Source organism: Tripterygium wilfordii, chromosome 6, assembly GCF_013401445.1.
Source record: "Tripterygium wilfordii isolate XIE 37 chromosome 6, ASM1340144v1, whole genome shotgun sequence".
Lineage (NCBI taxonomy): Eukaryota > Viridiplantae > Streptophyta > Magnoliopsida > Celastrales > Celastraceae > Tripterygium > Tripterygium wilfordii.
In genome coordinates this window covers 2,282,006-2,309,824 of record NC_052237.1, presented here as the reverse complement: position 1 = coordinate 2,309,824, position 27,819 = coordinate 2,282,006, and the positions used below count along the sequence as shown (strand labels likewise).

Below are 27,819 nucleotides of genomic sequence, written 5' to 3'. Positions count from 1 at the left end.
AACTTAATTTTTATAATAAAAGAAAAAGGAGGAGATTATAAGATTAAATGAGACTTTGATTAATGGACCATGAAAAAATTACATTGAGAATTTATCCAAGAGTAAGGTTGATTTTGAGAATTTATTGGGTTCAAAAGATTTTAGGTGTGCGTCATAGTAAATCATTTGGATTTAGTTTTATCCAAGAGTAAGGTTAGCTGTTTCGGATCTACAGTCATAAATAGTGTGTATTTCGAGGAGATTATGAGGCGATTGATGAGAGGTAACCTACCTATAAAGGTGTTGACAAAGTAAACTTAATGACGTTGGGTTATATCATATGCGGACTAATTTGAGGTATGGGTTGCAATGGAGGTGGTTGGAGGACTGCATCCAATGAGATGGGGATTTATATTGTTTACATAAGGGTTAGTGTCAACATGGGAGTGTTATGTCGGCTACATGGGCCGGCTAGTTGCTTGTAGTCTGTAGTTGACTAGACTAATTTTGGTGCTGATATAGCTTGGACTTACAGACCGGGTATTTGGACATTGTGCTTAGTTATGATAATAAGAATGATAAATTAGCAGTAACTAAGCTTTACCTGTCATTTGTTTGTGGTTAATGCTAACTAAGTAAAATTACGACCTTTTATCATTACACAATCCTCCAATCACAAACCCTAAATCCGTCTCTAATTACCTTTTTAAATAGTTATTTTAAAATTTTCAATAATTCACCATTTTACATCAATGTTCTCCAAAATTAAAATATCCTAATTTTTTTTTTTAAAAGGCCCACAGGCCACACACAAGCTAAGTTATGCTTGAGGGACATGAAGGTCATCACAATGGATGAAAAACTACCCAAATCCCAAACGAAAGGCCCACAGGCCACACACAAGCTAAGTTATGCTTGAGGGACATGAAGGTCATCACAATGGATGAAAAACTACCCAAATCCCAAACGAAAGGCCCACAGGCTACACACAGGCGGGCCACACACAAGCTAAGTTATGCTTGAGGGACATGAAGGTCATCACAATGGATGAAAAACTACCCAAATCCCAAACGAAAGGCCCACAGGCTACACACAGGCTAAGTCATGCCCGAGAGACATGAAGGTCATCACAACGGATGAAAAACTACCCAAATTCCAAATCTCTAGTGAGAATAGAACCCTGGACCTCAAGGTCTTGAACAGTCAACCTGACCAACCAGGCTACCTTCAATTCTCAAATATCCTCAATTTTAACTCAAACTAAAATGCCACAACTCATATATTATTGCATGTCACTGAAAAATCAAAATAGCGTTTTCCCCATTTCACAAAAAATAACTGAATTTCAAGGGATTTTTACAAAATCTAAATCTTAATAAACAGTGGACGTCTTATCCTACAAAACAGAATGTTCTAGCTTTTGCACCGAATCGGATTTTTGAGTTTTGAAAAAAAAAAGACCAACTCCATATCCATCAGCCTCAATTGCTATTGGTGAACTGCATTTTAAGCGGTGGAATATTCCGCATAGAATTACTAGCACTGTCTTCGAGAAAATATCTTTTTTACATAGAGGAAAAAAAAAGAAAACAAGCACGAGAGATTCGTCTCTGAACAGCGCCACTGCACTTGGCCCAAATATCTAAAACATGGAGACAAACAATGGAAACAGTTTCCATTTCCTTTTGTTTTTTTTTGAAAAGCTCCAATTCCTTTTGTTGACTCATCCTCTGTACATAACAATATCCATTTAATTAAATATAAATCCTGTATATATTTTATTATTACTGGACTTTCGAGATAAGCTTGCATTTGCTTTGTTTTGTCGTGTTTCCGGCGATGGCTGCTAGCGCGAATCCGACGGGGAACAATCAGGACGGTTCGTCTTCCTCGGGGCAGAAGATTCCTTCGGCGGGGGCGAATGGAGTTCCGGTTAATCCGAGCAACAACGGGGGGCATAGCGTTGTGGATAATTCGCAGACGCAGGCGGCGTTGAGGCATAATTCTGGTATCGCCGCCGAGTGGACTTTCGATGAACAGTCGGCTCTGGAGGAATTGCTTGCCACGTATGTGCTATGAATTCACGTTGTTTATTCTTTCATTTGAAATTCAACCGGACAAGGATCTTTTTACTTTGTCATTTCTGGTATATCATTCAAATTCAAGCATCTTGGATGCTTATTCTCGTTTTTCAGAGCACCAAATCCTGCTATAATGGATGACTGTTTTCAATTTCGCGAAATGAATTTTTAGCTCGAACGCTTCTGAAAATTCTTTTTATTACGTGAAGCTTGTCTTAGATTTGGCAAGTCTTATGCTGGCGCACATGTCAATGAGCATTATGGCATATCTCGCCATGGATTTTTTTTTCTTCCCTTTAATATATATATTTTTCTTTCTGATTGTTTAACTTTCATTGTCGGTACTTATTTACTTGTCTATGGTAGCTCATGGTGTTGTTAGTATTCCACCTTGTGCACGACTCTTGTGTTGCTTTTGGATTTTTAGATGTTTGACCTTGCTGATGAAGTTCTTTGTGGAATTGGAAAATCATTAAGGAGTTAGGGCATACTGCTTCTTTGATTGTTTGGTTTCTGTGTGATTTGGAATGCTCCATTTCTTTGTGCGGTTGTTTTTTCTCTTGCATTTAGTATTGGACAAAGCTTTTTAAATCTCTTTCAGGTATGCCTCCGAATCAAACATAGTTCGATATGCTAAGATTGCGGTGCAGTTGAAGGACAAAACAGTTCGAGATGTGGCACTGCGTTGTAGATGGATGACTGTAAGTTTCCTGTTTGTGTTAGCTGATTCTTATTGTTTTAAGAAGTACGAGAGAGAATTGTGATGATAGTTTCATGAAACACTTATGCATTACCTGGGCAAAGTAATATATCAACTGTATTTGATGGTCTCACTATTTAATTTTTACCTTTCCAGAAAAAGGAAAATGGAAAAAGAAGGAAAGAGGACCATAACTCGGCAAGGAGAAGTAAAGATAGAAAGGTATTAACTAATTTTCCATGTGATTTATTATGCACATGTGCATGCATTTTTGATGATAAATAACCTTTTTATCTACTTGTAGTCTTGTACTACCTAATGTAGGTCTCGCTCTCATACACATGCAAACACGCACGTGTGAATGCGTGCACCAACGCACACTCCTACACCCTTTTCTATAGACACTTTAAACATGTTTAGTTGTAAAAAAACATCTATGAATTGTTGTTTCCGTGAAATCATCATATTAATGAGGGAGCTAGAGCGTGGCACTTTAACTATGAGGCCAAGATACAACATGGATTAATGCACTTGTTGAATGTAAAAGAGTGGATACAGGCAGCAATGAATCGCAAATATAAAATACTAAAATTTGATCAGGCACAAAATATCGGAATTCAAAGGTTAAAGCACGAACTAAAACCTTTTATTTAACAAAAAAAGAGTTCATGTTGCTATTGGTGGGAAGGGTTTACAATATCATAGATGCAAACTGTTTTATGGAGATGGCGCTGCAATAGTTTTCAGTTGTTCCTTACCCCTGTTGTCTACAAGTATAATGAGCAAAAATCTATGAAGTAATTTTATACTTAAGGGCTTGCTTCATGCTTTTTGGATAAGACATAATTTTTTGAATGCAAACATTATATTCATGCCACTGAAAAAAAATCAGTTCCATTGATACAGGCACATTCTACCTCATATCATAAAAGTCTGTTTGTGTGTTGCTCATCCAGCCATTAAGCATGGAAAATAATATAATTTCTAGGGTTGTCAAGGTACTGCTGTGAGGAAACCAGTTCTCTTCTTTAGTATTGGCCCTTTTTTGGAAGATCGCCAAAGTTTTGGGTGTAAAGGTACTGCTGTAGGTTCTCCATTAGGTCTAGAGTTTGACAGCTAGGCTTTGGCTGCCCAATAGTTAGTAAGTCAAAACAGAAATGAAATGAAAATATCTACAATTTGATTGTCAGCTAGATGCAATTATTAAGTTAAAGAGTCACGTTGAAATTAACTACACCAATTGATTTTAAAGATTACATACAGCTATAAAATGACATTTGGGGTCAGTTCTGTTAAACAGAGCTTGGCAATCTTTACTGTGAAGGATATTGTTTTTGTGGCAAAGCAATATTTTGTGAAGGAGTTGCCTCGAGTCTAAGATTTTCTATATGGATGGAAAACTGTTTCATAGTTTTTATGTCTCTCTTGGTTTGAAGTTCTCTACTTGGAAGTACTTTCCACAATCATTTTTAGAAAATGAGTGTGTTTTTTTGATAAAGAAAGAATAAAGCTGTTGCAGTATTATTTTCGATTGCATGAGAAGTACTTAATTCTGAGCCCTATTGTTTTCTTAGCAGTATCAATCAGATTTCCCATGACAGTTCTATAATCGTACATTAGGACAGAGCTGAGTAGTATTATAACTGATGCAAATTGATATCACGTTCCTTGTTCTTACACCCTTTAACTGGAAACTTGATGGTTATTTTTCCAGTCAAGCTATTCTGCATATTCTCTTTCTATTTTCATGAATTCTTGAAACTTCAAATACACTGCACATTTGTGTACAGGAAAGGGCTACAGATTCTTCTGCAAAGTCCTCATCTCATTTGACAGCTCGTCCCAATGGTCCTTCTTATGCTCCACCAATGATTCCTTTGGACAATGATGATGGGATCTCATACACAGGTGGGTGCACACACTTTCTCATCGTCTGAAACTCAGGCAAGAAATCGAAGTTTGTATTTTTTTGTATGGAGAATGGTAATTTCATATAAGTTAGTATTGTTTTTTATATGGAGAATGGTAATTTAATATACTCAATCGATGTGCATTTTCATCTATTAGATTATCTGAGGCACAGAATTCGGTAGAACTTGCAGTTTTGTTCTCCAAAGGCATCTCATAGATTTGGTAGTGTAGTGTTCCATATCTGGCCAGGCACTCTAGTGGGCATTGTACTACACATCTAATGAGTAGCTATGCCTAATTTGGATACCATGGGATAATGAACATCCTGCTGCTAATGTTTTACGCAGAATGTTATACCTGTAGTAGCAAGTGTGCTTTATACAAAAAACCATTGAATTTGGTCAAGTCACTAGTTTAAACTGTGTGCATCTACCATAAAATTGGCGATTTCATTTAATACGTAATTCCTTTTTTCTTTACTGTCTCTGTGCTTACGCATGATTCTGTCATCTGCAGCCATAGGTGGTGTGACTGGAGAGCTTCTTGACCAAAATTCTCAATTCTTGAATCAAATTTCTGCAAATTTTTCCTCTTTTCAGGTGAAGTATAAAGTTCTTGCCGATTCTTACTAGTTATGATACCACAAACTTTGTTCTCTATAATTCCATCCATTTGTGCTCTAAATATGAGTTGCCAACTTGCCATGATATCAGCTGATCAGTGTCAAAAAATTTCTCCTATTTATTTCATGCAGATACATGATAACATCAATCTCTTAAGCAGAACTCGGGAAAATATCTTTGCAATCATGAACGAGTATGTTGTTTTCGCTGTTGTTGCTGTGCCTATCTTAAGATAACTTTAGTTGTCATAGTTTTGTATGCTGTGTATGACTACAAATCTGAAGTCGGGTTGCCATTTAAAGTTTTAGCTATGTGGCTGGTCAACTTTTTATTTCACCGTCAACAAAATACACTTGCACCGCACTCACACACAATGTCATCTCAGGTTCTTTCCCTTACGAACTTCCTGTGAAGTATGAGAGGACAACCTCCTTATTTTGCGGAAAGAAAATTACTCAAATGCACCCAGGTTTTGGTTTCACATTGAATTTCTATGGTTGGGTACTGATTATCATATTTAGGTGTCAAAGATAGCAAGAATAAGGTGGCAGAGTAGTCCTCTATTAGGTAAATTGTGGAACAGTCGTGTTTGGGAAGACTGATGAGGCAGGTTTCATTTTGCCAACAGATTCCGTAGGTGGTGTTGGCCACTGATCCTTTTTTCTGCAGCCGACTCACTTAGCTCAAAATTTGCTGCCAACTAATTGCATTGATATTTCATGAAAAAGGGAAACTACATTGTCATGTACTTACGAAGCTTCATTACAATATGAGAATAATTTTATTGACCTTTTGACAGTGTAACAACACATTTTCGTTTGTTCTGTATTGCTTGTAACAAAATCTAACTTAAATGAATTCTGCAGCTTGAATGACATGCCGGAGGTAATGAAGCAGATGCCACCACTTCCAGTGAAGTTGAATGAAGAGCTTGCAAATTCCATCCTTCCCCGTTGATCCCATTAATGAAATCATGGATCAGCTATTCAGGGTTTACGAAGGTGCTTTTGACCATACCCCTGAAGTTGGGATCTCTAAATTCAAGTTCTTTCGTCTAACTTTTTTTTTTCATGTTTAGTGCCTCTAATATTTGGTTGTAGCAGAGAAGGGATTTTTTAAGTCTCTTTTGGTTTATTTATATAATAACTAGTCTGTGTATTTTGTAAATATTTACTTATTTAGTTCTTGGAAAGAGAGTTCAATGAAAAAAGGATGGCATGGCTTGTTTAGTTTAATGCCCTATGAGATGAAAGGAAATCTGGCATCCGAGGCAGCACCTCAAACAAATTCGACAACAACATTATGATGTTAATTTGCTGAGTTAATTATACTTCGGCATCAGGAAATAGAGTTCGCTACAATTCAATCATCCCATCATTTTTTGTTACAAAGTTGTCATGATATGGCATGTAAAAAAAATCATTAAAAAAAACAAAAGGGAAAGGTTTGTGAAATGGAAAAAAAAAAAAAAGATATGAAAGTCTTATATCATCTATTAATGCCAAAGCTGAATCTCTTGCAAGCATAAATAGTCCAGAGAAACATTGCTAGAATTGGCGAACTCTGAAGATTCAGTCTTCAACCTGCAAATGATATAGGCCAAATCGACCATTAGACGGTAGGACACAAAAGAACTAGCAAGTTCTGAGGGGTAATATGAACAAAGAACTACTTCCAATCCCTATTCACAAATTCTCTCACAATGTTAAAGGGAGAGAGAGGTGGGGGGTTAAGGTACTGAGAAAACTTTTCCTTTCTCATGTCCCCACACCCTCAAAACAAGACCGGCCTTGAGTGTTATGAGGGTACCAAAAGGTGAGTATAACCTAGAGGACCAAGTAATTGTCATGTCGGATATATCATAACCTTCATATGATGTAGGAATCAGCATCGACCACTTTCTCATTGAAATTCTTCTTCATCCTCTTTCTCCTTTTCCTATGACCTCAAACATCATTTGTACACCACTTAAACCAAGCTCTGTAAATGGACCAGACATTAGCTGCAGGTGGGAAGGCACTGGATCCCATTTGAACCTTCAGATAAAAAGTAGGAACATTGCATGACCATTGGTGATTTGTTATTTATTTATCCCGACAACAATAGTGACAACAAGAGTGATGTATTGAGATTTTATCAACCGAGTAGGATTGTTCCCCGACCACAATAGAGGCAGCAAGAGTGATGTATTGAGATTTTATCAACCGAGTAGGATTGTTCCCATTGAAATTCGAATTGCCATCACCAAGCTACAGTAAGTGAAATAACTAGTTTCCAGCATCTCAGCATGCCTCGATAACAGAAAAGCCCCAACCTCACCATTTGGTAGAGGGAACTGATGTTCATACAAAGTCAAGAATCCAGCTCTGCTGAGATTACAAGGCCTCTTATCTTGTCACGATGTTGAATTAATGCAATTGCCAATTCATGTAATTTAAAGACTAGAAGAGCCCAACATGAAAGTAATTAATTAAGCACTAGTCTCAACGGAACAGTAGTTTCTTAAACCCATGATCATGAATCAGGGAGTTGAGTATAAGATGGGAGAGACCCTAGAAGGGATTATACGGTCTTCCTCATTTGGATATCTCATAAAAAAGAAAGCCAACAACATGATAGTGAACAAGTACAAAGGAGAAGAGTAACACCCCTTGAAATTCCATTTCAGTAGAATCAAAGTTTATGGGAAGACGGGTTAGTTTAAGCATGTCTCAATATCCTCTCCCTCCTATCTGAGAAATCAACAATAAACAGGAGATAAGAGTGTCTTAGCTAATCCTTTTCGAGCAAAACACAATGACTCCAATCAATCTCCCACATTATGAAATAACCCTCCTCACAAACAAAACCAACAACACCAAATTGGCCATAGTAATATTTACCAGAGTAGTCTAGAAACTAAGCACAACAGCTTGAACTCCACAAAACAAACTTATAACCATAGATAATAAAGAGGCAAACAGAACAGAACTGTAATTCTTAAAATCTGTAGTGAAATATAGGAGACACTAAGTAATACATAATAAATCAATAACTGAACACAATCAAACATAACATATACAAAAATCCCGTAACTACCTGACTCAGATTCGTATTCGAATTCCGGGCCCCAATGTTCTCTAGATTCTGTACTCTGGCCGCTAGACCATCAAATTTATGCTCCAACTACAAAACAAACAGTGAAACATCGAATCAGTAACAGTCAAATACCACACCTAGAGGATCTCAGGTGCGTTGGGTGCGTGAAAATATATTGGAGGGAGGAATGGTTACATCGGAAGCGAGGGCATATCGGTCAGTCAAAAGGTCTCTCCAAACGAATTGCGCAATCGCAGCACCGGAAACCGAAAACCCCAACGTAAACCATAGCAACCGAGTTCGCAACATTTTTTTGCTTTCTTTCGTACACGCTCAAGCAGAGCACGGTGTTCGCGTCGTTGAAAGGGGTTTGTTTGCTGATTATTGGGCTTTTCGGCCCGTCTGTTACTTATTGGGCCGAGGGCCCAGTACTCTGGGTTATTTCGGCGTTAATGTCTTTTGCATTGGCCTACAATTTAACCTAGATCATTCTCTATTTACTTGAACCAAAATTAAACTTCCAGTTTTTGGATTAATTTTGCCAATGTAAATTATGTAATGCAATCCCTACTAACTGTAATCATGTTAGCCTAATGACTATGACCCAATAGTTTACTCTCCTAGTGGAATATGAAGGACTCGAGTTTCGATGGACAACTGGATAATATTTCACCTAATAAAAGAGGTCATGCAAAAACCCACCCGACAGATTAAACTGAGGTCCAGCACAAACAACGTGAAAATAGTGGCATCATCTTAAAATCGAATCACCGACCTATTCTTTAGTCGTCCAGAGAGAATCGGCTATGGCCAAATGGTCCCATGCAGTTGAATTCATTTAGCTAAAACCCCTATTTCACCTGAACAAATAACATCCTGGACATACCAATCGTCATATTGAAAACCTGAAACCTATATTGTATACTGCTTAGACCAAAAAACAGATTGAAATATCATGACAACAGAAGGAACTGCTGATCTTCCATTGTAATTGTTGTTGGCCACTAAGATCCAGCAGTTTCCAACGCAGCATGCACAATGAGGAATATGTGAATTTACGGGAGCGAAACGCAGCCTTAACAAATTCAGCCATAACATGTAATTAGACAACGTAATAACGAAATTCAATGTAATTACATAACGTAATACTGTTATGGCCGGTTATGGAAGAAATTGTTAGAAATAGAGTTTTCGGTGAATTTATCCTCGTAAATTTGACAAGTCAGGAAAGACAGATAAATTTTGTTAACAGGATGCTGAAGAATATCACAGAGCATATGTTACATTTTACAGAAACAAAAACATGAAGAAACCTAAACTGCTTCTCTACAGAGTGTCTTGATCTGTTTTTCTCTTACCATCATTCATCTAGCTCATCATCATCATCTTCAACAAATTCCTCCTCTTCCTGTTCTTCAGCCTCTTCTAATTGTTGTTCATCATTGTCATTTACAATAAAACCACCTAGCGTTTCATCATCTACATCCTCGTCTTCAACGTTTTCTTCACTTCTCTTCTGTGCAGGGGTTGAGGTCTTTCATTTTGCACCTTTAGAAGGCTTGTCGTGGTCTTTTGATCTTGTCGAATATTTCAGTCTTCCAACCTTTCTTAGTGTTGCAACATCATTATCATCTTCACTCTCCCCGGTCCATTCATCGTCATCTTCATTGCCTTGAGATTTCTTCCGTTTTCTCCTCCCACCTATCCTGTCCTTTCCTTCCAAACTCCCACCACCATCTTCATCATCGCTATCCTGTCGACTTCCCTCAAGAAACCATTTCCAATTCTTAGCATCACGTATTCTATTCTTAGGATAGCAGTCAAATTCATGCCCTATGACAAGAAAACCGAACTCTGCACCTCCACAAATAGATGACAGTATGATTATGAAAAAGCGACAAACTAACAACTGTATACAACTAGCCAAATAATGTGCACACCACCATGCTAAGGGTTGATTTCAACTGAGAGTGAGAGACATCAGGATTAAAAAAGTTGAGAATGTCACATAATTTACTTTGAAATGTATACCTAAAAAGTCACAGGAAACAGAAATCAACGTACTACCCAGTATGGGGGGAAAAAATACTTGCAGAGATTAGAATTATAAGTTTCTTCAATTCTGTCAGCAAGCCAAAAGAAGGGGGAAAAACACACATATCAGCTGCAGCAGCTCTAGCACAACCAACAAACAACATGAAGCACACAAATCGAAATTTCTTATTGTATTTAACTTTCCCTCATTTTCTCATCAACCAAACAGAATCACAAAGAACTCAGCAGGCATAACAAGGAATATAAGGTACGAAATTCAACTATTAATGGTTGGAATTTATTATTGGTTGGGTTTGGCTTAGAAACAATCACGATAAAATCATAGAACTACAAGAAATACTAAATTGATATCAAACTTACCAGCCAAATACAGAACATTAGAGAAACAATCGAAGTTTCAATTGATTCCGTTTGTTTACCTTGAACAGGGTCAATCTTTGAAACATCAATTTCTTCGAATCTCTCAGAAGATTCATCTTCACTCACAGAATCCTTATTCTGTTGACCTTCAATCCTCTTCAGAGTGAACCGTAGCGGGTCTCTACTAGAAACGCAGAACCAATCACCGGCCGCAATTTCGGCACTCTCGAAACGCCTTAAGACTTCAATCTCTCCTCCTTCTCCCCTCCTGACAAAAATTGGATTCTTGCCGAAAACTTGACATAAAACCCTAGTCCCTGTTTGGATGTCAGTTTCGTCAGCCGGAATTTTGAGCTCGAACAAAATGTGGCGGCGAGAGACGGCCCTGTCATTGGTCTCGAACCCCGAGCCTCTCCCAAACACCGTCTCTGTGCCATTTTGGAGTTTCATTTTTGAACCATCTTCGCCTTCAATCTCCATTACTTTCCTTTCGCGCGTCTTATGATTCATTACTAATTTTTTGATATATGAACCCAATTAATCATAGTATTGTCGGTTATTTGAGAATAAATATTTGTCAGAAGCAAAGGATTGTAAAAGTTACCCAAAAAGAGATTATTAGGTTTAAAATAGATTTTCTTAATATACATTGTCCAAAAAAAAAAAAAGCTAAATCAAATTTTCGGGACTTTTGGGGAGTTTTTTTTTAAATAACCGAGAGCCAGCCGGTATACTATCCTTAGGATAGTCCGTTAAACCCAAACTAGGGTTCGATTAGTCACGTGAAAACTCTTCCAACATGTTAATTAGATCAAAACTTAAAACAAGAGCCAAACCACTTAAAAATAGCTACACTACCTTATAATCGAACTCCCAATCTCGAACGAGATCCTTTACACCCTAAATCCAATTCGGAGAGATAGCTGGTTAGTTTTCTAAAGGCTTGGTGGAAAGCATGATCTAGAGTTTTTCTAGGTTTTAGGGAGGTTCTAAAAGCCCCTTAACCTATGAAAATGGGGATTTCATAGTTTGACAAGATGGTGCTTAGATGTCCTTAGATACACGGTAGGTTCTTATGTTCTAGTAGACTTCTTATCCATGGAGATTGATAATCACATTCATTTGCCTCCCTCCAGCAAAAACTGCAAGAAAAAGGCGCAGAAGTGGTCACCTTCCAAGAATATTTATATGGTGACTTTTCCCTGAATACATCGTCCACGTCTTTCACCAACAAATAAATGTTACACCTGCATCTAGCATTGCAAATATATAACACCACCTAGTCTTTGACCAATCAAAGACTTTTGTCAAAAAAAAACAGATAGCTAAGAGATACCAGAAAGTCTTCTTAACATAAGAAACATAATAATCTGTACATGAAATCCATATTTTGATTGGTCAAATTATATGAGATACCAGAAAGTCTTCTTAATATAAGAACCGTAAATTGTACAAGAAATCCATATTTTGTTGTCAAATTATATGAGATACTTGTGCTTGCAACGAAAGAATCCAAAGGAAATGACACCAGAGCTATAACTGGAAATGAGTTTAATGTGACTCCCTACGTCGATGACCAGTTTATTGTTCATTTGTCGGGCTCCAGTTTATTCTTCCTATTCTGGCTCAGTCCTGCTATCATCCTCAGAGCTTGGTGGGCCAACACTTGGGGAGTCTGGTTGTTCATTTTGCCCCTGGAAGTGAGGTTGTTGTGGGAAATATTGCTGGGGCAGTGGAGGTTGAGTATGTTGTCCCAGTTCATGTTGACCTTGATGGGGATATCTCCAGAACTGTTCCTGCAGATTTGGAATCTGAGCTGGGAGGAGCGGAAAAAGTGGTGTAGCACCTAAGACAGCACCCGCTTGAACATTGTCTGCAGAAAATGCATTGATGTTGATTACGGTCCCTCCAGTTTGAACAAATTTTGGGTTCATTGTCTTCCAATGCTGAATCTCTGCTCTTATTTGTTCATTAAGTGCTGCTAAGAAAACATGGAAATGTCAGAGGGGGGTTGGGATAACAGGTGTATGAGACAAGGTAACAAAAAAGTATGTTTTCAGGAATATATGTATTACCAAGGTTACATTTATATCGACAAGACTGATAAGATTCTACCTTAATGGATTTCTGAAACAATGGCATCATAAATATCTAAGATCAATCACAATCAGGCAGCTTTTCTCAAAAAATGACTTGCTGGAGATGATGCATCTTACAGATGATAACAAATAACAGCCGAGCAATTTTTAAAAAAAAAATATATGACTTGCCAGAAAGAGGAACCGACAGTTCAACAATAACTGGAGAATTTAGCCAATATATGCCCACGTTTTACGTTTACTTGCCTAATTCATGACCAAACTAACCATTCCCATCTCTAAAACTTACTTGAAAAACAGGAACCTATGATTTGAATGGGAAGAATTTGAATTCTTCGTAATAAAATTAGAAAATCCAGATCTAATCAGGCCATCCTTGGTGTATCCATATTGTATGGAAATTCATAAAATTTAGTTGTCTGTCTTAAATTTATGTTTCCATATTGAATACTATAACGATAATTCAACATTCATTTCTTATGCGTTTCCTATATCGGCCTTCTCTATCTACGTGACTACGTCCACTCCGAACTTACAAGCTTAGATATGGATTGATGTCTCTTCTGAAAATGTCTAGGAAAATAGGTTCACATGCATAGTTGATTAACAAAAGAGAAACAGAGATGGGGAAAATGAAAAAGAAAACCCAAGAACCTAGTGTGAATGATTTTAACCAATTCGAAGAATAAATATCTGCAAAAGAAGTACACAATATAAAGATGTATGTGTGAGGGTTAGTGTATAAATTATTGGCTTTAGATGGTGAAAAATGTCAGTGCCCTGTCTTTAATTGAAACCATAAATTGAATTGGGAAATCCATTATGTAGGAGTGAGGACAATATAAATTTTTAGATGCGTACATAATCAAATTACCATAGCAAATGCACAGAAGAGATAATATAATGTCAAAATTAAAATGATAAAATTGAAATGTCCGAATCCAGTGTATAAAAGTGGTTGTATATAAATATTTTAATCCATACATTATTTAACAAATTCACAATGAGAATCCAATTCGTTAAGATTACTCACGCTAAGCTTGGGAGGAGGGTTCGCGATGGTTGGGCATGGTTCCCATAGAAATTTAGATAGGTTCCTCCATAGAAAAATAACTAAATTTCTATGGGGACCCTCCTAACCACCACGAACCTTCCTCCCAAGCTTAACCTAAGTTTCAAACCACCTGCCATACAAAATTCAATTAATTGGACTGGCACAAAACAGGCATGTTGCATTTATTAACAAACTGCTAACCTTATGTCTGGACTTAATCTAACAGTTCATACACATGCACACAGATTCTGTTTTAAATGGCCAAAAAAATTGAAAACAAAAAAACTTCACTCCTATTATCAGAGAGAATAAATAAACAAATCATAATTGCATGCAAGGGGAATAAATCGACTGACATTCTTGCAGTTGGAGCAGCGGCAACACTGTGTTCAGACGTTCTTTCAGTTTGGCATTTTCAGCACACAAGGCTCTCATATCTGACTGCCATACATAGATAACACAATAAGCTTACTGTAGCAGAGGAAAGTGTAGGTAATGATCATCAAACTCATTTGAGGGTGAGGTAAGAAAAACTTCGAAAATATATTCCCTTTGAGTTTAAAGTTGGAATATTAATTCCTTATATACCCAGATCGATCAACTTATATACCTGCAAAAGGGACAATTGGGCTGATAATACATTTGATTGAGACTGCAAGACTCCTCGCTCCTGTTCAAGCATTCTAGTGTATATCCTTTTCTTCTCTTTAGATCTCATAGCTGACAGCCGATTGGTGAGTATTCTATGACAAAAACAGAATTGAACTATGATATTCGTAGAAACAAGGCTGAAATAGACCATAATGCACACACGAAAGCAACAAGTCCATGTAAAACAAAAAAAGTTTCGAAGGCTTGCCTTGAGGGCCAGAACCTCGTTGCTTTATTGAGGAAATAAGTACACGAAGAAGAATAAAACTAAACCTCAAAACTTACCAAGTAAGAAGACTTATTCATACTGAAGTTTAGTCATCAAAGTAGAGTGAAAAGTTGTTCAACTTATTATGTGATAATAGATATGTAAAATAGTTGTGCATAGTTGGAGAGAAATTAACAATACTAAAGGAATCCTTATAAACAATCCAACTTGACTAATTGACCTAGGATGATGACAATCATTAATATGGTATATAAATAAGTAACTGGGCGTGTATCAATGCCATCACTATTTAGAAATTTAATGACTGAGAGTTCCGAAACAGCTAATGATCACTCTGGCAGTAACCAATTAGAATGAAACTATCCGAAAAGAGGAAGACAACAAGACAATGTCTGAATACGGTATAAGCAGGACATAGAAGAAAAGGAGAAGCTTGTCAAAATTTTCAGCCATGTGTGCATGGTACTTTCATCAATCACCCATAAAACCTATTAAACCGATTTCTATTAAAATAATCGTTCAAGATTGGAAGGAAAAGTAATAGAAAGAAAAGGAACATTAGTACTTGGAACTAGTTGCTAATAGTAAATGGTAATAAAAGTAACCCTAAACAACTATGTTTTATACCTTCTTGCACGCTTTGGATCCTCTCTAGCCATTGCCGCAAGCTCTTCAGTATTCAAGGCTTTAGAATTAGATGGTGGATTTCGTTTAACTTTAGCAGGCAATACTATATCTTGGGCCAACACAACTCCTTCAGGGGCAGCTTCTCCTGATGCCTTTCCATTCCCAGCTTCTTCAGCTACATTTGATGTTTCTCCCTCTGTAGTCTTCTTGAAATTCGAATACCGCACATTCCTTGTCATGAATTTCAAATGGAGTTCCCCATCACTCTCCGTTTCATCCGAATAGACAACCTGTTCCTGTGCACCTGTACCTGAAAGCAAGTGTGAAAGATGGCATTATTCAAAATATTTATATCAATAACTTTGTTCCTGGTAGGATTTGGATACCTGATATTTCAGATGATGATGGCAGCTTGTTTGATGAGATAGGCTTTGATGATAAAGCAAGCGACAGATCATAGCCTAAGAATGGTGGGATATCTTCTTTTTCTTCAATTGGTTTCTTGCCTTTGTCCATGAATGAAAATCTGCACAAGCATTCAACACAAAAAAAAAAATTAAAAAACCTATAAAAATTATATGGAGTCCTGTATTTACCATAACATAACAAAAATCATAAATGGATCTTATCCTTTAACCATTCACCAATGTAATCAATCAATAATCGCAAAATCAATCATGTTTTACAATGAGTCAATCAGAATTGCACATCACATAATGAATTGCCAACAATCCTAGATTTTTAAAATCATCACTAAATAATAAAAACACACAATATATCATACATGGAAGATAATTTTATACCTAGAACTTCTTCTCTGAGCAGAAGATATACATAAATTACTGTGTATTCTGAGAAAACAATCAATATATAGATGCCCAAACAGGTTGAGAACATATAGGCATATATATATGATTCAATTAAGAACCCTAACCTATAATGTCCGCCCTGTCACTTGAGGTTTGTAGTTGGCGAAACATAAATTCTCCCTTACAGATAAGGGAGAAACCTGAGACTACATTTCGAAGGAAAGTTACAGCGAATTGGTGACAGAGCTTCGTCATTTTATGAGTAAAGTGAAGTATATCCAGTTTTTTTTTTCCCCCCGGTTTTGTTCTGTTCCATTTTTGGCAGATGGAAAGGCGTGGGTTTCATGAATTTTTTTTTTTTTTTTGCAATCGTGGATTTGGAATTGGGAGAGACGGGACTCGAACCCACGTTTTAACGAATGGATGATTGTTGTTCAATCAACGGCTCACTTGCGGGTTTCATGATATATGAATATGAATAATTGCTATTGTTTTATTAACAGGAAATAATAATTACTGTTTTAATATTAAATAAATATGGAATTTAAGTTTGCAATTATAGGAGCTCAAACTTGGATATTATCCAATCCAATTTGAGTATATAGCTTCACCACCTCAGTTTTGATGGGGTTCGTTAAAATTATAGTAATATTGTTGGGTCAAATTAAAATAAAAGGTATAAAATTGATTTTTTTAGGGGTATCAACGGTTGTTTTTTTTTTCAAAAAATTATCCGATTGATCGATCGATTATCGATGATTATTTAAATTATTTGTTCAATTAATCGTTTGATTCCCACTCTTTTTTTTTTTAAATAACCGATCAATTCAAATTTTCAGATAATTTCTTATACCCCTAATTTTCCCTTTATTTCTCTTGGTTATGTCTTAAAATATTTGGTGCCAATATAAATGGTAAAATTATAGGTTTTACTCCTTTGTTTTTTTCATTGCCAAAAAAGTTATGACATTGAATTAAAGGGGAAAAGATGAGTGTAAGGAAAATTGGGGAAGAGACCATTCTTGGCGTCATATTAAGTCTTGGTTGTCACGATAAAAACATATGTGCGAATAAAACATTAAGAGTAATAAAAAAGGTGAGTTGAACTCAGCCCTCTAATTGGGAAATTTATCTTTAAATAACTGAATTATTACGCTGATTATGGTACACAATCCTAACTATGTAAGGAATTTCTTATTTTGTTTTTTTAATACATGGGAGGATAAGGGAAGACTCAAATCCAAGATCTCTATGAGATACCATACACATGAGTGTTATACGAGTTACTCGTGATTATCACAGATTTCTTATTTTGAATGGAATTGATATTGGAGTTCTTTGAATCCCCTTAGGCATTTTCACCATAGGACCTCCACCGCCACCATCATCAGACACCCATGGCCGTCATTGTTGTTGGCAACCGTGATTACCATCAACTCCATTTGAAATAATATGAATCTTAATACAAAAATATTAGGGATCTCGGTAAATGGGACCCTTATTATCCCAGTAATTCATCTTATCCCTTGATTGATGAAAGTGGATGAGTTCATAAAACCTGATGATTTAACCCAGGTGTGACATGTCAATCACTGGGATGATTGTGATCCCATTTACTGTGATCTCTATCACTGTTCATATTAATAATAGAGAATCAATATAGTGAAGTTGTTGGGTGCACAAGGCTAATACAAATGACATTGTAACCTTACTGCATAGGAAATGTGTTAGGAAAGCGGTTGGAAATGCTCTTTTGAGTTAAATACTAATATATTGTACTTTTATCATGGACAATATTTGGAGACTTGGCTCGAGTGAACAGGGCCATAAGCCTCTATAATGTCAAATTTGGTGGTATTGGACGATCTATCGAGTGATGATGAAACTAAGTTTGTTGTCTCACATCGCCCGTGGCTGTGGATTAGTATGTACTAATACTTGACCTAGGAATACACAGTCGTGCAAGTCAATATGGACTAACCCAAATACAGAAAAATGTTTCTAATGCAGAGGGACAAGCTGTTAGAACATCTTTAATCGTTACAAGGCCATTTCAATAAAACATATATGGTATACATTTATTAAGGAAAAATTAGTAAGTTGAGTGTTGGTTATGGAGTTGTTCCAATAGACAATAGCCATGCATGTTGCCATGTTGGTAGGCAAAAGATGTATGCGGTCGTCGTGTTACCATGGATCATAACCCTCTTTCCCGTAGCCCATTATTGCAGAATTTCATGCCTTGAGGCCCATGGGCTATCAGTTTGGATGGACGATCTACTATGATGGATTTCGGCATTTCGGGCTTGTAAAGACCCATTCGGCCCATTAAGAGTCGCAACAGCCCAAGTGGCAGATGATGATCGGGAGTGGGCAAGGCTTCCTAATAAAGAAATGTCAGAAGACTCTTACCGAAGACGAAAACAAAGAAAGGGGAGTGAGAAACAAAAGAAAAGGGGTATTGGAATTGGACTCCCACAGAGAGAGAGAGAGAGAGGAAGAAAATAAAGAGAGACGATATCGACGCCCCTCCAGTTCTTGATCCCTCCCTATATCTCCTGTTCGCAAAATCCAAAAGTAAAAAGCGAAAAGAAGTATAATCATTATCGTCCCCAACAAGAATCCGACCCCATTTTTTGCTTTTCCTCATCAACTATTTGCACCATAGTTACAATAATTCTTTCTTTCTCCTTTTACCCCAAAATTTACGTGATAATATTTTTGAGATCCTAGTTTTCTTTCCTCCCTCCATGATTTTGACCTATCTGTAGCAGATCTAAGATTCTTCAAAAACGCAGTCGTAGCAGATCCGCCAATCACCGGTTTGAAGATTTTCAGATTCCGTCCATGGATGATTTTAGAGGAATCTTGACGGAGGACTTCGGGTTCAAGCCTCAGGGGAAATCTGCTCCAATGGCGTCTTCTCGGAATTCTGGTAGTTATGGACTTGGATCCGGGGCGCCTGCCCACTCCCGATCATCATCTGCCACGAAATCATCAGCTCCGATTTTCGATGATCGGGATCGAGACGGGATTCTCTTCGATGACGTCTTCGGTGGACCTTTCAAGAACAGCAGCGAGCCTCGCGGTGGTTCGTTCGATTATGATTATGATTCCATATTTAAGGACCAGAATTTGAATAAAAACAATGTGAAGTCCTCAACGATGCCGGTCTTTGACAAGCCCGTTTATGATGACGATATATTTGAAGGATTGCCTGGGCTGAAGAGCGCGTCCGTAAATTCGTCCGCGGTGAAGCAAGAAGACGCGTTCGCGTCAATTTCAACGTCGCCGCCGAAGAGTAGATTGCATAGCAGCTCCGCTTTTGATGATCTATTGGGTAATTTGGGGAGGAAAGAAACGGAGTTGAAGAAGGAGAGCGTGAAAGTGGAGAATGATTCTTCGGCCTTCGATGATTTACTTCCTGGATTTGGTAATAGTAGCTCCCCTAACAGGTAGCGTTTCATGCATTATCGCCACTTGGGTTTTATTGTATCTTTGTTTATGTTTATGCTTTTAAGTGTACGGTTTCCTTGACCAGGTTAACTTACTGTACCAATAGCCATTTTTTTGGATGCTTCATTGATATGTCTGTTCATCTTCATTATTGAAGTTGTATAACATGGCTCTCGCGTCTTGTGAATTGTACATTCCAAGAGCATCTACTCTGAAATTTTCTTTAGTAGGCAAGGGGGTGGGGATCATGACTATCGACATGGGTGGTGGGGATGAGAACCACTTCTGCTAGTGGGTGATCTCCATTTTTCTTTTCTTGGCTTTCTAAGTGGTGGGAACTTTTCCATTTTGATATTGGTGATATATTTGTTTTCACATGAAGGTACTCTTACAATTCATACCATGTAGGATTCTTTTGGGGACCATAATATTTTGATAAAAATACAGGTATATGGGAATCTCGTAGCAAAGCTATTTTGCTCAGATAGAGAATTTGGCCAATTGATGGAAATGTTTATTGTTCATTTGTTTGTAATGAAAGTTCGTGGAATGAAATGTGTATGCATTAGCTGACATATACTGTTAGAATAATATTCGCTGGTAGTTCGTTTAATCTGGTTGTCTGCTTTCTGTGTTTTTCGTTTTGAAGCGAAGTTTACCATATCTTTTACTATGTTAGACAATACACTACTTTCCGTTTTCAAGTCATCTCTGTTATATCTAATACAGTAAATATTTATGGTTTGTAAAAATTGCTGATTTTTTCGTGATACATTTTTAGAACCGGTGTTATTGAAAGATGCTAGATGGGTCAAATTACTTGCTAGAAGTCATAAAGTGAGTTGAAATTTCTTGTTGATTCGCATTTCGTCATGTGAAGTAAGTTGATCTTGGGCAGTATTATTGATTTTGATAAACGGGAGGCTTTGTAGTTTTATGACATTTAATGCGACACATGACATGTGAACCCTTGTTAAAAGCGTAGTAAAGTCATGGAAAATTGAAGAAAAATATTTTTCTTAGTTGTATGATTTCTAATCTCCAATACAAGACTGGATAATCTGGAAATGTGTTTCAGGCTTGGTTTTGTCTCAAATTGCTAGTCGGGCTATGACAAAATGAAATTACAATTCATTTTCTTCTTACCTGGTATGTGAAGTCGCATCCCAAAGTGAAATCATATTATGACCTTATTCTTCACTTATATACGAAGTGTTGTTATAACTCTGTTCTGAAATTCGCTTGATCTGTTAGTGTGTGAGTTTGCTATCTCGCGCCCTTAACAAAATGTGGAAACTTTTATGGTAAATTCCATAATTAATTATGTTGTTGATAATGTTGAAGAAGTTACTCATGCTCATGAAACTGTATCCTCCGTGGTTCTATAATCACTTTTAATTTGTAAGCATCAGTTGGTATGTAAATGCGTCTTAGCAACATTCTCATTCCACACAGGTCCACTTCGCAGTCCCCTAGGTCTCAGATATCATCTGCAACTTCTGCAAAAAAATCCTCAAATGCGATGGAAGACCCATTTGTAATCCTCGAGACAACTGCAACTCCTCCAGTAACATCTGAAGGTTCCCCTGACCCACTGGAAGAAATTAGTAAGATCGGTAACTCTGGAAGCCAAAAAATGGGCAGTTCATCTGCAAGTCGGGGAGTGTTTGATGATTTAGATCCCCTTGATGGTCTTGGGAAATCTGTTCCCCCAGTGTCGACCGAGATTAAGAATGGGGTAAAGGATAGGAGCCCCTTGAGAACTGGATCAAGCAGGAGTACTACTTATTTTTCTGTCAATGAAACGATAGACAAACACCCTATGGAAAATACTGAGGGTCTTTCTTTTAACTCTCGGAAGAAACCTGTTGACAATTTTCAGGAATCACCTCAAACTCTGTTTGACATGCCCACGACCTCGACAGTCTTTCGTAATTCTGCTGGTCGAAGTACTTCACCCCCTGCGTATGTGAACACCAATCATAATGACCCAAATTCCCATGTAAATGTAGCTGGAGGACATGAGGAGAATTCAGATCCATTGGTTGATGTATGGCTTACTGTATCAGAAATACCTCTTTTTACACAACCCACACTTGCTCCACCACCTTCTAGACCACCTCCCCCAAGACCATCATGGGTGTCTAGGCCTTCGGGTGGTTCTTTCCCATCATCAAATTCGAGAAAGAAGGTTAATGATTTTTCTTCCTCTGCAAGTTCCCCTCAGTACTCTTATAGCCCTAAGTCTGCTCGTGCAGCAAGGAGTTCCACGAAATCTCAAATTGACGGACTTGAGGATTTCGCCATGGGTAGGACTGGGAATAATATTAATGAGCACGGAGAAACTCATTCTGGTGAAGATTTGGATTCTAACTCTGTTGCTGCGGCTTCTGCTGCTGCCATGAAGGAGGCTATGGATAGAGCCGAGGCCAAGTTCAGACATGGTAGGGAGATGAGGGAGAGGGAGTATCTAAAGACTGCTCGGAATAAGGAAAACCTTCAATTGGATAAAGATGAAAAAACTGTGTTAGATGGTCAGGAGAGAGAAATAAGAGAAAAACAAGAGAGGCAACAAAGGGAGGAAGAAGAGAGAGAACAGAGGAGGCATGAGAGAGAAAGGGAGAGAGCTCGTGAAATTGAGAGGGAAAGGGAGGAAAGAGAGAAGGAGCAAAGGAGAATGGAGAGAGAGCGGATTGAGAGGGAAAGGGAATTGGCCAGACAAGCAGTAGAAAGGGCTACTAGAGAGGCTCGTGAAAGAGCAGCTGTGGGAGCTCGCCTAAAAGCTGAAAGGGCTGCTGTTGAGAAAGCAAATTCTGAAGCTCGAGGACGAGCGGAGAGGGCTGCAGTTCAGAGAGTACAAGCTGAAGCCCGCGAAAGGGCAGCTGCAGAGGCAAGAGAAAGAGCTGAAAGAGCCGCCGCAGAAGCCCGGGAAAGGGCGACTGCAGAAGCACGGGAAAGGGAATCACGGGAAAAAGCAGCTGTTGCAAGGGCTGAACGAGCTGCTGCAGAAAGGGCTGCTGCTGAGGCTCGAGAAAGAGCTTCTACTGGAGCTAGGGCAAACGAACCAACGAATGAAGACAATGATCTTGAATCCTTCTTCAGCACGGCTTCTCGGCCAAGCAGTGCTCCAAGGCCAAGGGCAAACTCCTCGGTGAGAACCTTAGGCTGGACTATCTATGCCACTTTCTGTTTCATTGTGATATAAGCAAGTTCATTCTCTGAATATCTATTGCAGGATCCTGCCTTTGATACCCAAAACAAGGGAGCTCCAGAAGCTGCTAGGAGGACATCTGTTGGAGCCTCATCTACCATGAGGAAAGTTTCTTCAACAACAAATATTGTTGATGATTTAACTGCAATTTTTGGAGGTAGTTACTTTTTGAAATAAGAAGTCTCTTGTTTAGTGTAGTTAGTTCTCCATGCATCTTACTGATTGCTTGACTGGCTGGGCTACTTTTACTTTCAAAGCTCCTGCATCAAGTGGGGAGTTCCAAGAGTTCGAAGGGGAAAGTGAAGAAAGACGAAGAGCTAGGCTAGAACGCCACCAAAGGACTCAGGACCGTGCAGTAGGTGTTCAATTTTCAATATCTAATCTAATATGGGTTTTCTCATAACTCGCATGCTGTTATGTGAAGTCAATCTGTTCACTTTGTGTCTGCCGGCCTTTTCCTGCATGGACTTCAGCTTCAAACTTTCTAATTGTTCGTCTGTACGTTCAGGCAAAAGCACTGGCTGAGAAGAATCAACGTGACCTTCAGGCCCAGAGGGAACAAGCAGAGAGACATGTAAGCTGGTTATTTGATATAATGTTTGACTCTTTTTTAACAATGGTTTTGCTGCATGGCGCTTTTTTTTTCCCTTCCCCTTTTTGTTCCCCAACCAATCAAGTCTTATTTTTTTTTTTCATAAACGGTGATTTCTTGGTGTGTTTTGTATTTCTATCTGGTTCAGATTCTTCTGGTTGGAGTCTGCAAATTAATTTAACTGTGCCAGTGTGCAAGGTTCTTTCTTTCTGGTTTCATTTGGGAATTTTTTTTTGGGGCTGAATGTTGATAACACAGGCTTGGCTCTCAATTTTGTTTGGACAATTTGTTACTTTCATTTGGGATGTACATGTACTGAAACATGGCAATTTGTGCTACAAATGGGTGGTCAGCTGCTTCAAATGGTGTATATATGTCTTACGATAGGTTCATGAGTTTTAAAAGGCCCAGTAATGGGATCCACTCTGTACTTGCTGCAAGCATGCAATCTTTTTCTTCTACTGCTGTCAATGCATTCATCATATAAGGTTCACAAAAAAAAAGGCCGACTCTGATCTGAGATCTTGGATAGTGTTTAGTCATAGCTTATTTGCATGTTCCCTCAAGTCTAATAGTTATTGCTCAGAAAAGGCCAAATAGTTGTTGGTTTTGTTTTATTTTTCTCATTTTAGGTTACCTTAGGTTAAATAGTTGTTTTAAATTTGCTGGAATTTGGGAGTCCACTGGTCTTTTTGTTATTTTTTGGAAGATTTTATTTTCATATTATTTAAATACAAAGTTATATTTTGTATTGTTTTCTTGTTGGAGTCAAAGGACTTTAGGAATTAGTTAGATGTGCATGTAACCATATCATTTGCTAACAATCAAGTGAGATAATTCTAGCTTAAAAATAATGTTCAGATTGTGTGTTGCAATTTATACCTATATTGATGCCAAATGACCTATCTTTTCCTCCTTCTTGGTCAATAATTACGAGTCCAACCAAGTCTTTTTCTAATAGAAGTATAGAACTGACTAACTGAGCCTGTCACATCAGTATTTGGTTCTTATTCAGATATTTTAATAATTTCATTACTGAAGTTTCTAGCATTATTAATGAAGAATCATCAAAACCCCATGATTTTATTCTTGGGTTTAGGGTTCATAGACCAAGAAAGTCCCAAAATATTTTATTATGTCATTGTTTAGGATGAATCTTTGCCTAATTATTAATTCCAATGTGAACCCTAAGGCTGCGTTTGGAGACTAGGATAGCAACTGGATGGCACAAGTTTTATACCATCCATAGCCTAACAGTGTTTGGGATAAATGGATAGCATAAAAAAGGAAAAAAGGTCTAGAAATATCCTTATATATGTGTTCTGCTCTCCATGTCTTATGAACGTGCTATCGATTGCATAGGCAATCCAACACTTATCATGGTCTCCTAATGGATCCTATAATATGTGCATTCTTATTTTCCGTCCTATTTTTCCTTAAATGAAAGCCCAAATGATGATGTCCTTAGTCACTTGTTGAATGTGTGTTGTTGAAGTTCATTTCAGCTCTTGCAGTTATTTAGTGTTGCCTATCTGACACTAATCTGCGCTGATTTCAGAGGATTGGTGAAACATTGGATGCTGAGATCAAACGTTGGTCTGCAGGGAAAGAAGGAAATTTACGTGCTCTGCTATCGACATTACAATATGTGCGTTATTATTATCCATACTTTTTACTCTTGAGTTTTTTGAATTGAAACTCCGTCGTTTTTGCTGTTTTCTTTCTGGCATTGCATTTTGCATAGCTTATTTTACATCCACCTGAAATATGATAATATGTTCGTGTACTTCTTGTTGTTGCATCTACCCGTGTCACTTTGACCGATTCAGATATGAATTTTGGTCCATTGTCTTACAGCACTGCTAATGGTATTAGCTTATAGGAGACTAGGGAGAGAGTGAGGAGGGGAATTATGTTTTTGAACCATTAAAATTTAGATCAGCAATGTTCTTTATGAAGTGTGGTGGTACTTCATGATCTCCAACTGTTACTAAGCAATATATTTTTTCCTCCTCTTTGAACATCTAAGTGATTGACATCTGCATGTTAATTCTGGTAATTCCTTTTATGGTTGAAGATTATACACTTGAGCAGCTCTTAATGACAAGCATTAAAGAAGCTTCGTTCAGCTGATCCTGATGTCTGTGATGTGGCTGATCTGGATCAAAAGAAATAATAGGATTTTCAACAACATCGAAACTAGTTTAGACAGTTTCATAGACTGCTGGTTTGACTGCCTTAAATCATGGTGTTTTTCTTTATCAGGGAACATTTTTTGATCTTATGAATTTATCCTCTCTGTAATTCTTTTGGGTTGCACTTTCTTGGTGCCTTAATAAATTTTTCCATTCAAAAAAAAAAATTGTTGTTAAGTTTTACCATTTGATTTTCATCTGATTTTATTGGAGATATATTGTGCCAGTGGCTGTATTTTAACCTTATTCATAAATGCTTGTAAAGCTAAGAAAACTAATGAAGTCACAGGTGATATGTTTGAGCTTGAACAGACTTCTCCTTATCTCATACTGTTTGAGGAAATGAAACTTTTGCATCTACAGAGCAGGGTGCTAGCCTTTTGGGAAAAAAATATTTATTTGCTCATTGAGTAATGATGATGCAATTCTTGGGCCTATTATGTTCAAGACACACCCATAGTGTTTATTTTTTTTCTTCTGTTTACTTTTTGTTGTTCATTCTCCTTGAGAGAATCCAGAAGTAGGTAAGTGTGTCTCCAAGAAGTCTAGTTTTTGTGATGTCCTCCTTTCTGGGTCTCATCTTTTGGGCTGAAAGTATGTGATAATTTTCTTGAAATATACAATTTCTGGAACTTTGACTTTCTCATTAACTTCAAGGAAATGGGTCGCTACATATATAGAGTTCGCGTTATGTGGTGCAAAACCCATCATTCACTGTATGGTTCCCGTTTTGGGCTTTGCTCTTACTGAAGGAAGCAATTTTGTTGTTTGCCCTTTACCAACCTCAATAAGCTTCTCTGAAGAAGTCACTTTCTGTTATAATTTCTTTGTTAGAGTTGGAATGACGTTTGCTCTTTGATAAATGTGGAACTACACCCTTTTGTTTTTTATGACCATTACATAACTGTTATGCTCCCATCTTCTACCTATTTCAGGTTTTTAGTCTTTTACTGAATTAGAGAATTCCCCCCACACCTCCTCCCCCTTTTTCACTCTTTCCCACACTTATTCTGCCGTAGAGGGAAATGTAAATTAGAAAAGATTGAATTGAATTATATCTTTTTCTCCATTTATTTCTTGTACTCTAATTTCAGATGTCAGTAATTTAAAATTTTTCTCATTATCCTTTTTTGTTTCCATGCAAAATGTAAATATTTAAACTTCTTTAAACTATGACTGACATTATGCTCAATGATCAGGTGCTCTGGCCTGAATGTGGTTGGCAGCCAGTCTCTTTGACTGATTTGATAGCTGGTGCTGCGGTTAAAAAAGTCTATAGGAAGGCAACGTTGTGTATCCATCCTGACAAAGTTCAACAAAAAGGCGCTAATCTTCAACAGAAATATATTGCTGAGAAAGTGTTTGACTTGCTGAAGGTAATGTCCTTAATATTTATCGCAGTGTTCTGATTAAATTATGTCCCGGAAGCCTTGTAAAGCTAGGTCATATACATTTTCTTCTTCTCATTTTGAGTTTGTTAAATAAAATAGGAAGCGTGGAACAAATTCAATTCCGAAGAGCTGTTTTGAGTTCATCCAGTGGCTTTATCACTCAAAACGACTTACTAATCACATACACGAGCCCTTTAAAAGTGATATCCTGGCCAGCATATGTGTTATCCTATCACCTGCAATTGTCTGCATCAGATGACATATTGTATCGGGGCAGAAGGAAATTGGAAGATTTGTTTCGGAGGCTCCTTTTCAGTTGATTGAAATGCCTGAAGGTCGAAGTGATGTTCCTTCAGTCAGTTTGCTGTCAGCAGATATATCCTTCAGGATATGCTCCTGGCAGTGGGAGTCACTTGGTGGTGTAGAGTGATGTCCACATATTTCTCCATTTCAGTTTGTATACACGTCTGAGATGAGTTGTTTTCCCCCCCTTTCTTTTGTTTGTGTCAATTCTTTGTTCTTATAATTAATTGTTGGCCTTTTGGTTGGGCGAACATAGAGCTCTTTATCTCTCAGTGAAAGCATTGTTTATTGGAAATATACCAGACCGTACATGCAGTGTATGACTGTTGAGCTTAGTAACTCTGAGCTGGAAGTTTTTCACATATATATATAATTTTTGGAAAATGTATTGTTTCCCAGTTTCTTATCCCCGTTT

The 27,819-nt window shown here is 37.6% G+C and overlaps 5 protein-coding genes across 9 annotated transcripts; 2 read left to right on the top strand and 3 right to left on the bottom strand.

The window, feature by feature from the left end:
* Positions 1–1,668: 1,668 nt before the first annotated feature.
* On the top strand, positions 1,669–6,529 carry LOC119999362. The gene is made up of 7 exons (XM_038846867.1): positions 1,669–2,045; positions 2,662–2,761; positions 2,917–2,982; positions 4,551–4,668; positions 5,188–5,270; positions 5,426–5,487; positions 6,161–6,529. The coding sequence occupies exons 1-7, from the start codon at positions 1,819–1,821 to the stop codon at positions 6,249–6,251; spliced, it is 747 nt and encodes a 248-aa protein (XP_038702795.1). The 5' UTR covers positions 1,669–1,818; the 3' UTR covers positions 6,252–6,529.
* Positions 6,530–6,594: 65 nt separating this feature from the next.
* Positions 6,595–8,728, bottom strand: LOC119999363. Its single transcript, XM_038846869.1, has 3 exons — positions 8,568–8,728; positions 8,373–8,459; positions 6,595–6,877 (listed from the first exon to the last, which is right to left on the bottom strand). The coding sequence occupies exons 1-3, from the start codon at positions 8,679–8,681 to the stop codon at positions 6,866–6,868; spliced, it is 213 nt and encodes a 70-aa protein (XP_038702797.1). The 5' UTR covers positions 8,682–8,728; the 3' UTR covers positions 6,595–6,865.
* Positions 8,729–9,545: 817 nt separating this feature from the next.
* Positions 9,546–11,354, bottom strand: LOC120000513. Its single transcript, XM_038848618.1, has 2 exons — positions 10,847–11,354; positions 9,546–10,226 (listed from the first exon to the last, which is right to left on the bottom strand). The coding sequence occupies exons 1-2, from the start codon at positions 11,295–11,297 to the stop codon at positions 9,910–9,912; spliced, it is 768 nt and encodes a 255-aa protein (XP_038704546.1). The 5' UTR covers positions 11,298–11,354; the 3' UTR covers positions 9,546–9,909.
* Positions 11,355–12,120: 766 nt separating this feature from the next.
* LOC119999830 (probable transcription factor PosF21) lies at positions 12,121–16,539 on the bottom strand. Of its 4 annotated transcripts, none has more exons than XM_038847594.1 (6): positions 16,251–16,539; positions 15,834–15,973; positions 15,448–15,757; positions 14,551–14,683; positions 14,297–14,381; positions 12,121–12,768 (listed from the first exon to the last, which is right to left on the bottom strand). In XM_038847594.1, the coding sequence occupies exons 2-6, from the start codon at positions 15,961–15,963 to the stop codon at positions 12,404–12,406; spliced, it is 1,023 nt and encodes a 340-aa protein (XP_038703522.1). In that variant the 5' UTR covers positions 15,964–15,973; positions 16,251–16,539; the 3' UTR covers positions 12,121–12,403. The 4 variants fall into 4 exon arrangements, with proteins under 4 accessions (XP_038703522.1, XP_038703524.1, XP_038703525.1 ...); XM_038847596.1 differs by having other exon boundaries at positions 12,121–12,765; XM_038847597.1 differs by having other exon boundaries at positions 15,448–15,751.
* Positions 16,540–18,699: 2,160 nt separating this feature from the next.
* Positions 18,700–27,782, top strand: LOC119999799 (auxilin-related protein 2-like). Of its 2 annotated transcripts, XM_038847552.1 has the most exons (8): positions 18,701–19,711; positions 21,168–22,863; positions 22,948–23,080; positions 23,181–23,278; positions 23,432–23,497; positions 25,074–25,163; positions 26,910–27,086; positions 27,201–27,782. In XM_038847552.1, the coding sequence occupies exons 1-8, from the start codon at positions 19,104–19,106 to the stop codon at positions 27,237–27,239; spliced, it is 2,907 nt and encodes a 968-aa protein (XP_038703480.1). In that variant the 5' UTR covers positions 18,701–19,103; the 3' UTR covers positions 27,240–27,782. The 2 variants fall into 2 exon arrangements, with proteins under 2 accessions (XP_038703481.1, XP_038703480.1); XM_038847553.1 differs by lacking the exons at positions 26,910–27,086; positions 27,201–27,782 and having other exon boundaries at positions 18,700–19,711; positions 23,181–23,282.
* The last annotated feature ends 37 nt before the right edge of the window (positions 27,783–27,819 follow it).

Bases quoted from the DNA above. Each gene is read 5' to 3' on its own strand.
- LOC119999799 (XM_038847552.1), top strand. From the start codon at position 19,104: ATGGATGATTTTAGAGGAATCTTGACGGAGGACTTCGGGTTCAAGCCT. The intron at 22,864-22,947 runs GTGAGAACCTTA...TATCTATTGCAG, and splicing joins GGCCAAGGGCAAACTCCTCG to GATCCTGCCTTTGATACCCA. The intron at 23,081-23,180 runs GTAGTTACTTTT...TTACTTTCAAAG, and splicing joins TTTAACTGCAATTTTTGGAG to CTCCTGCATCAAGTGGGGAG.
- LOC119999830 (XM_038847594.1), bottom strand. From the start codon at position 15,963: ATGGACAAAGGCAAGAAACCAATTGAAGAAAAAGAAGATATCCCACCA. The intron at 15,758-15,833 runs GTATCCAAATCC...ACTTGCTTTCAG, and splicing joins ATCATCATCTGAAATATCAG to GTACAGGTGCACAGGAACAG. The intron at 14,684-15,447 runs GTATAAAACATA...TTTTTGTCATAG, and splicing joins GATCCAAAGCGTGCAAGAAG to AATACTCACCAATCGGCTGT.
- LOC119999362 (XM_038846867.1), top strand. From the start codon at position 1,819: ATGGCTGCTAGCGCGAATCCGACGGGGAACAATCAGGACGGTTCGTCT. The intron at 2,046-2,661 runs GTATGTGCTATG...AATCTCTTTCAG, and splicing joins CTGGAGGAATTGCTTGCCAC to GTATGCCTCCGAATCAAACA. The intron at 4,669-5,187 runs GTGGGTGCACAC...TGTCATCTGCAG, and splicing joins TGATGGGATCTCATACACAG to CCATAGGTGGTGTGACTGGA.
- LOC119999363 (XM_038846869.1), bottom strand. From the start codon at position 8,681: ATGTTGCGAACTCGGTTGCTATGGTTTACGTTGGGGTTTTCGGTTTCC. The intron at 8,460-8,567 runs GTAACCATTCCT...TTTGTTTTGTAG, and splicing joins GATATGCCCTCGCTTCCGAT to TTGGAGCATAAATTTGATGG.
- LOC120000513 (XM_038848618.1), bottom strand. From the start codon at position 11,297: ATGAATCATAAGACGCGCGAAAGGAAAGTAATGGAGATTGAAGGCGAA. The intron at 10,227-10,846 runs GTAAACAAACGG...GTGGAGGTGCAG, and splicing joins AAAGATTGACCCTGTTCAAG to AGTTCGGTTTTCTTGTCATA.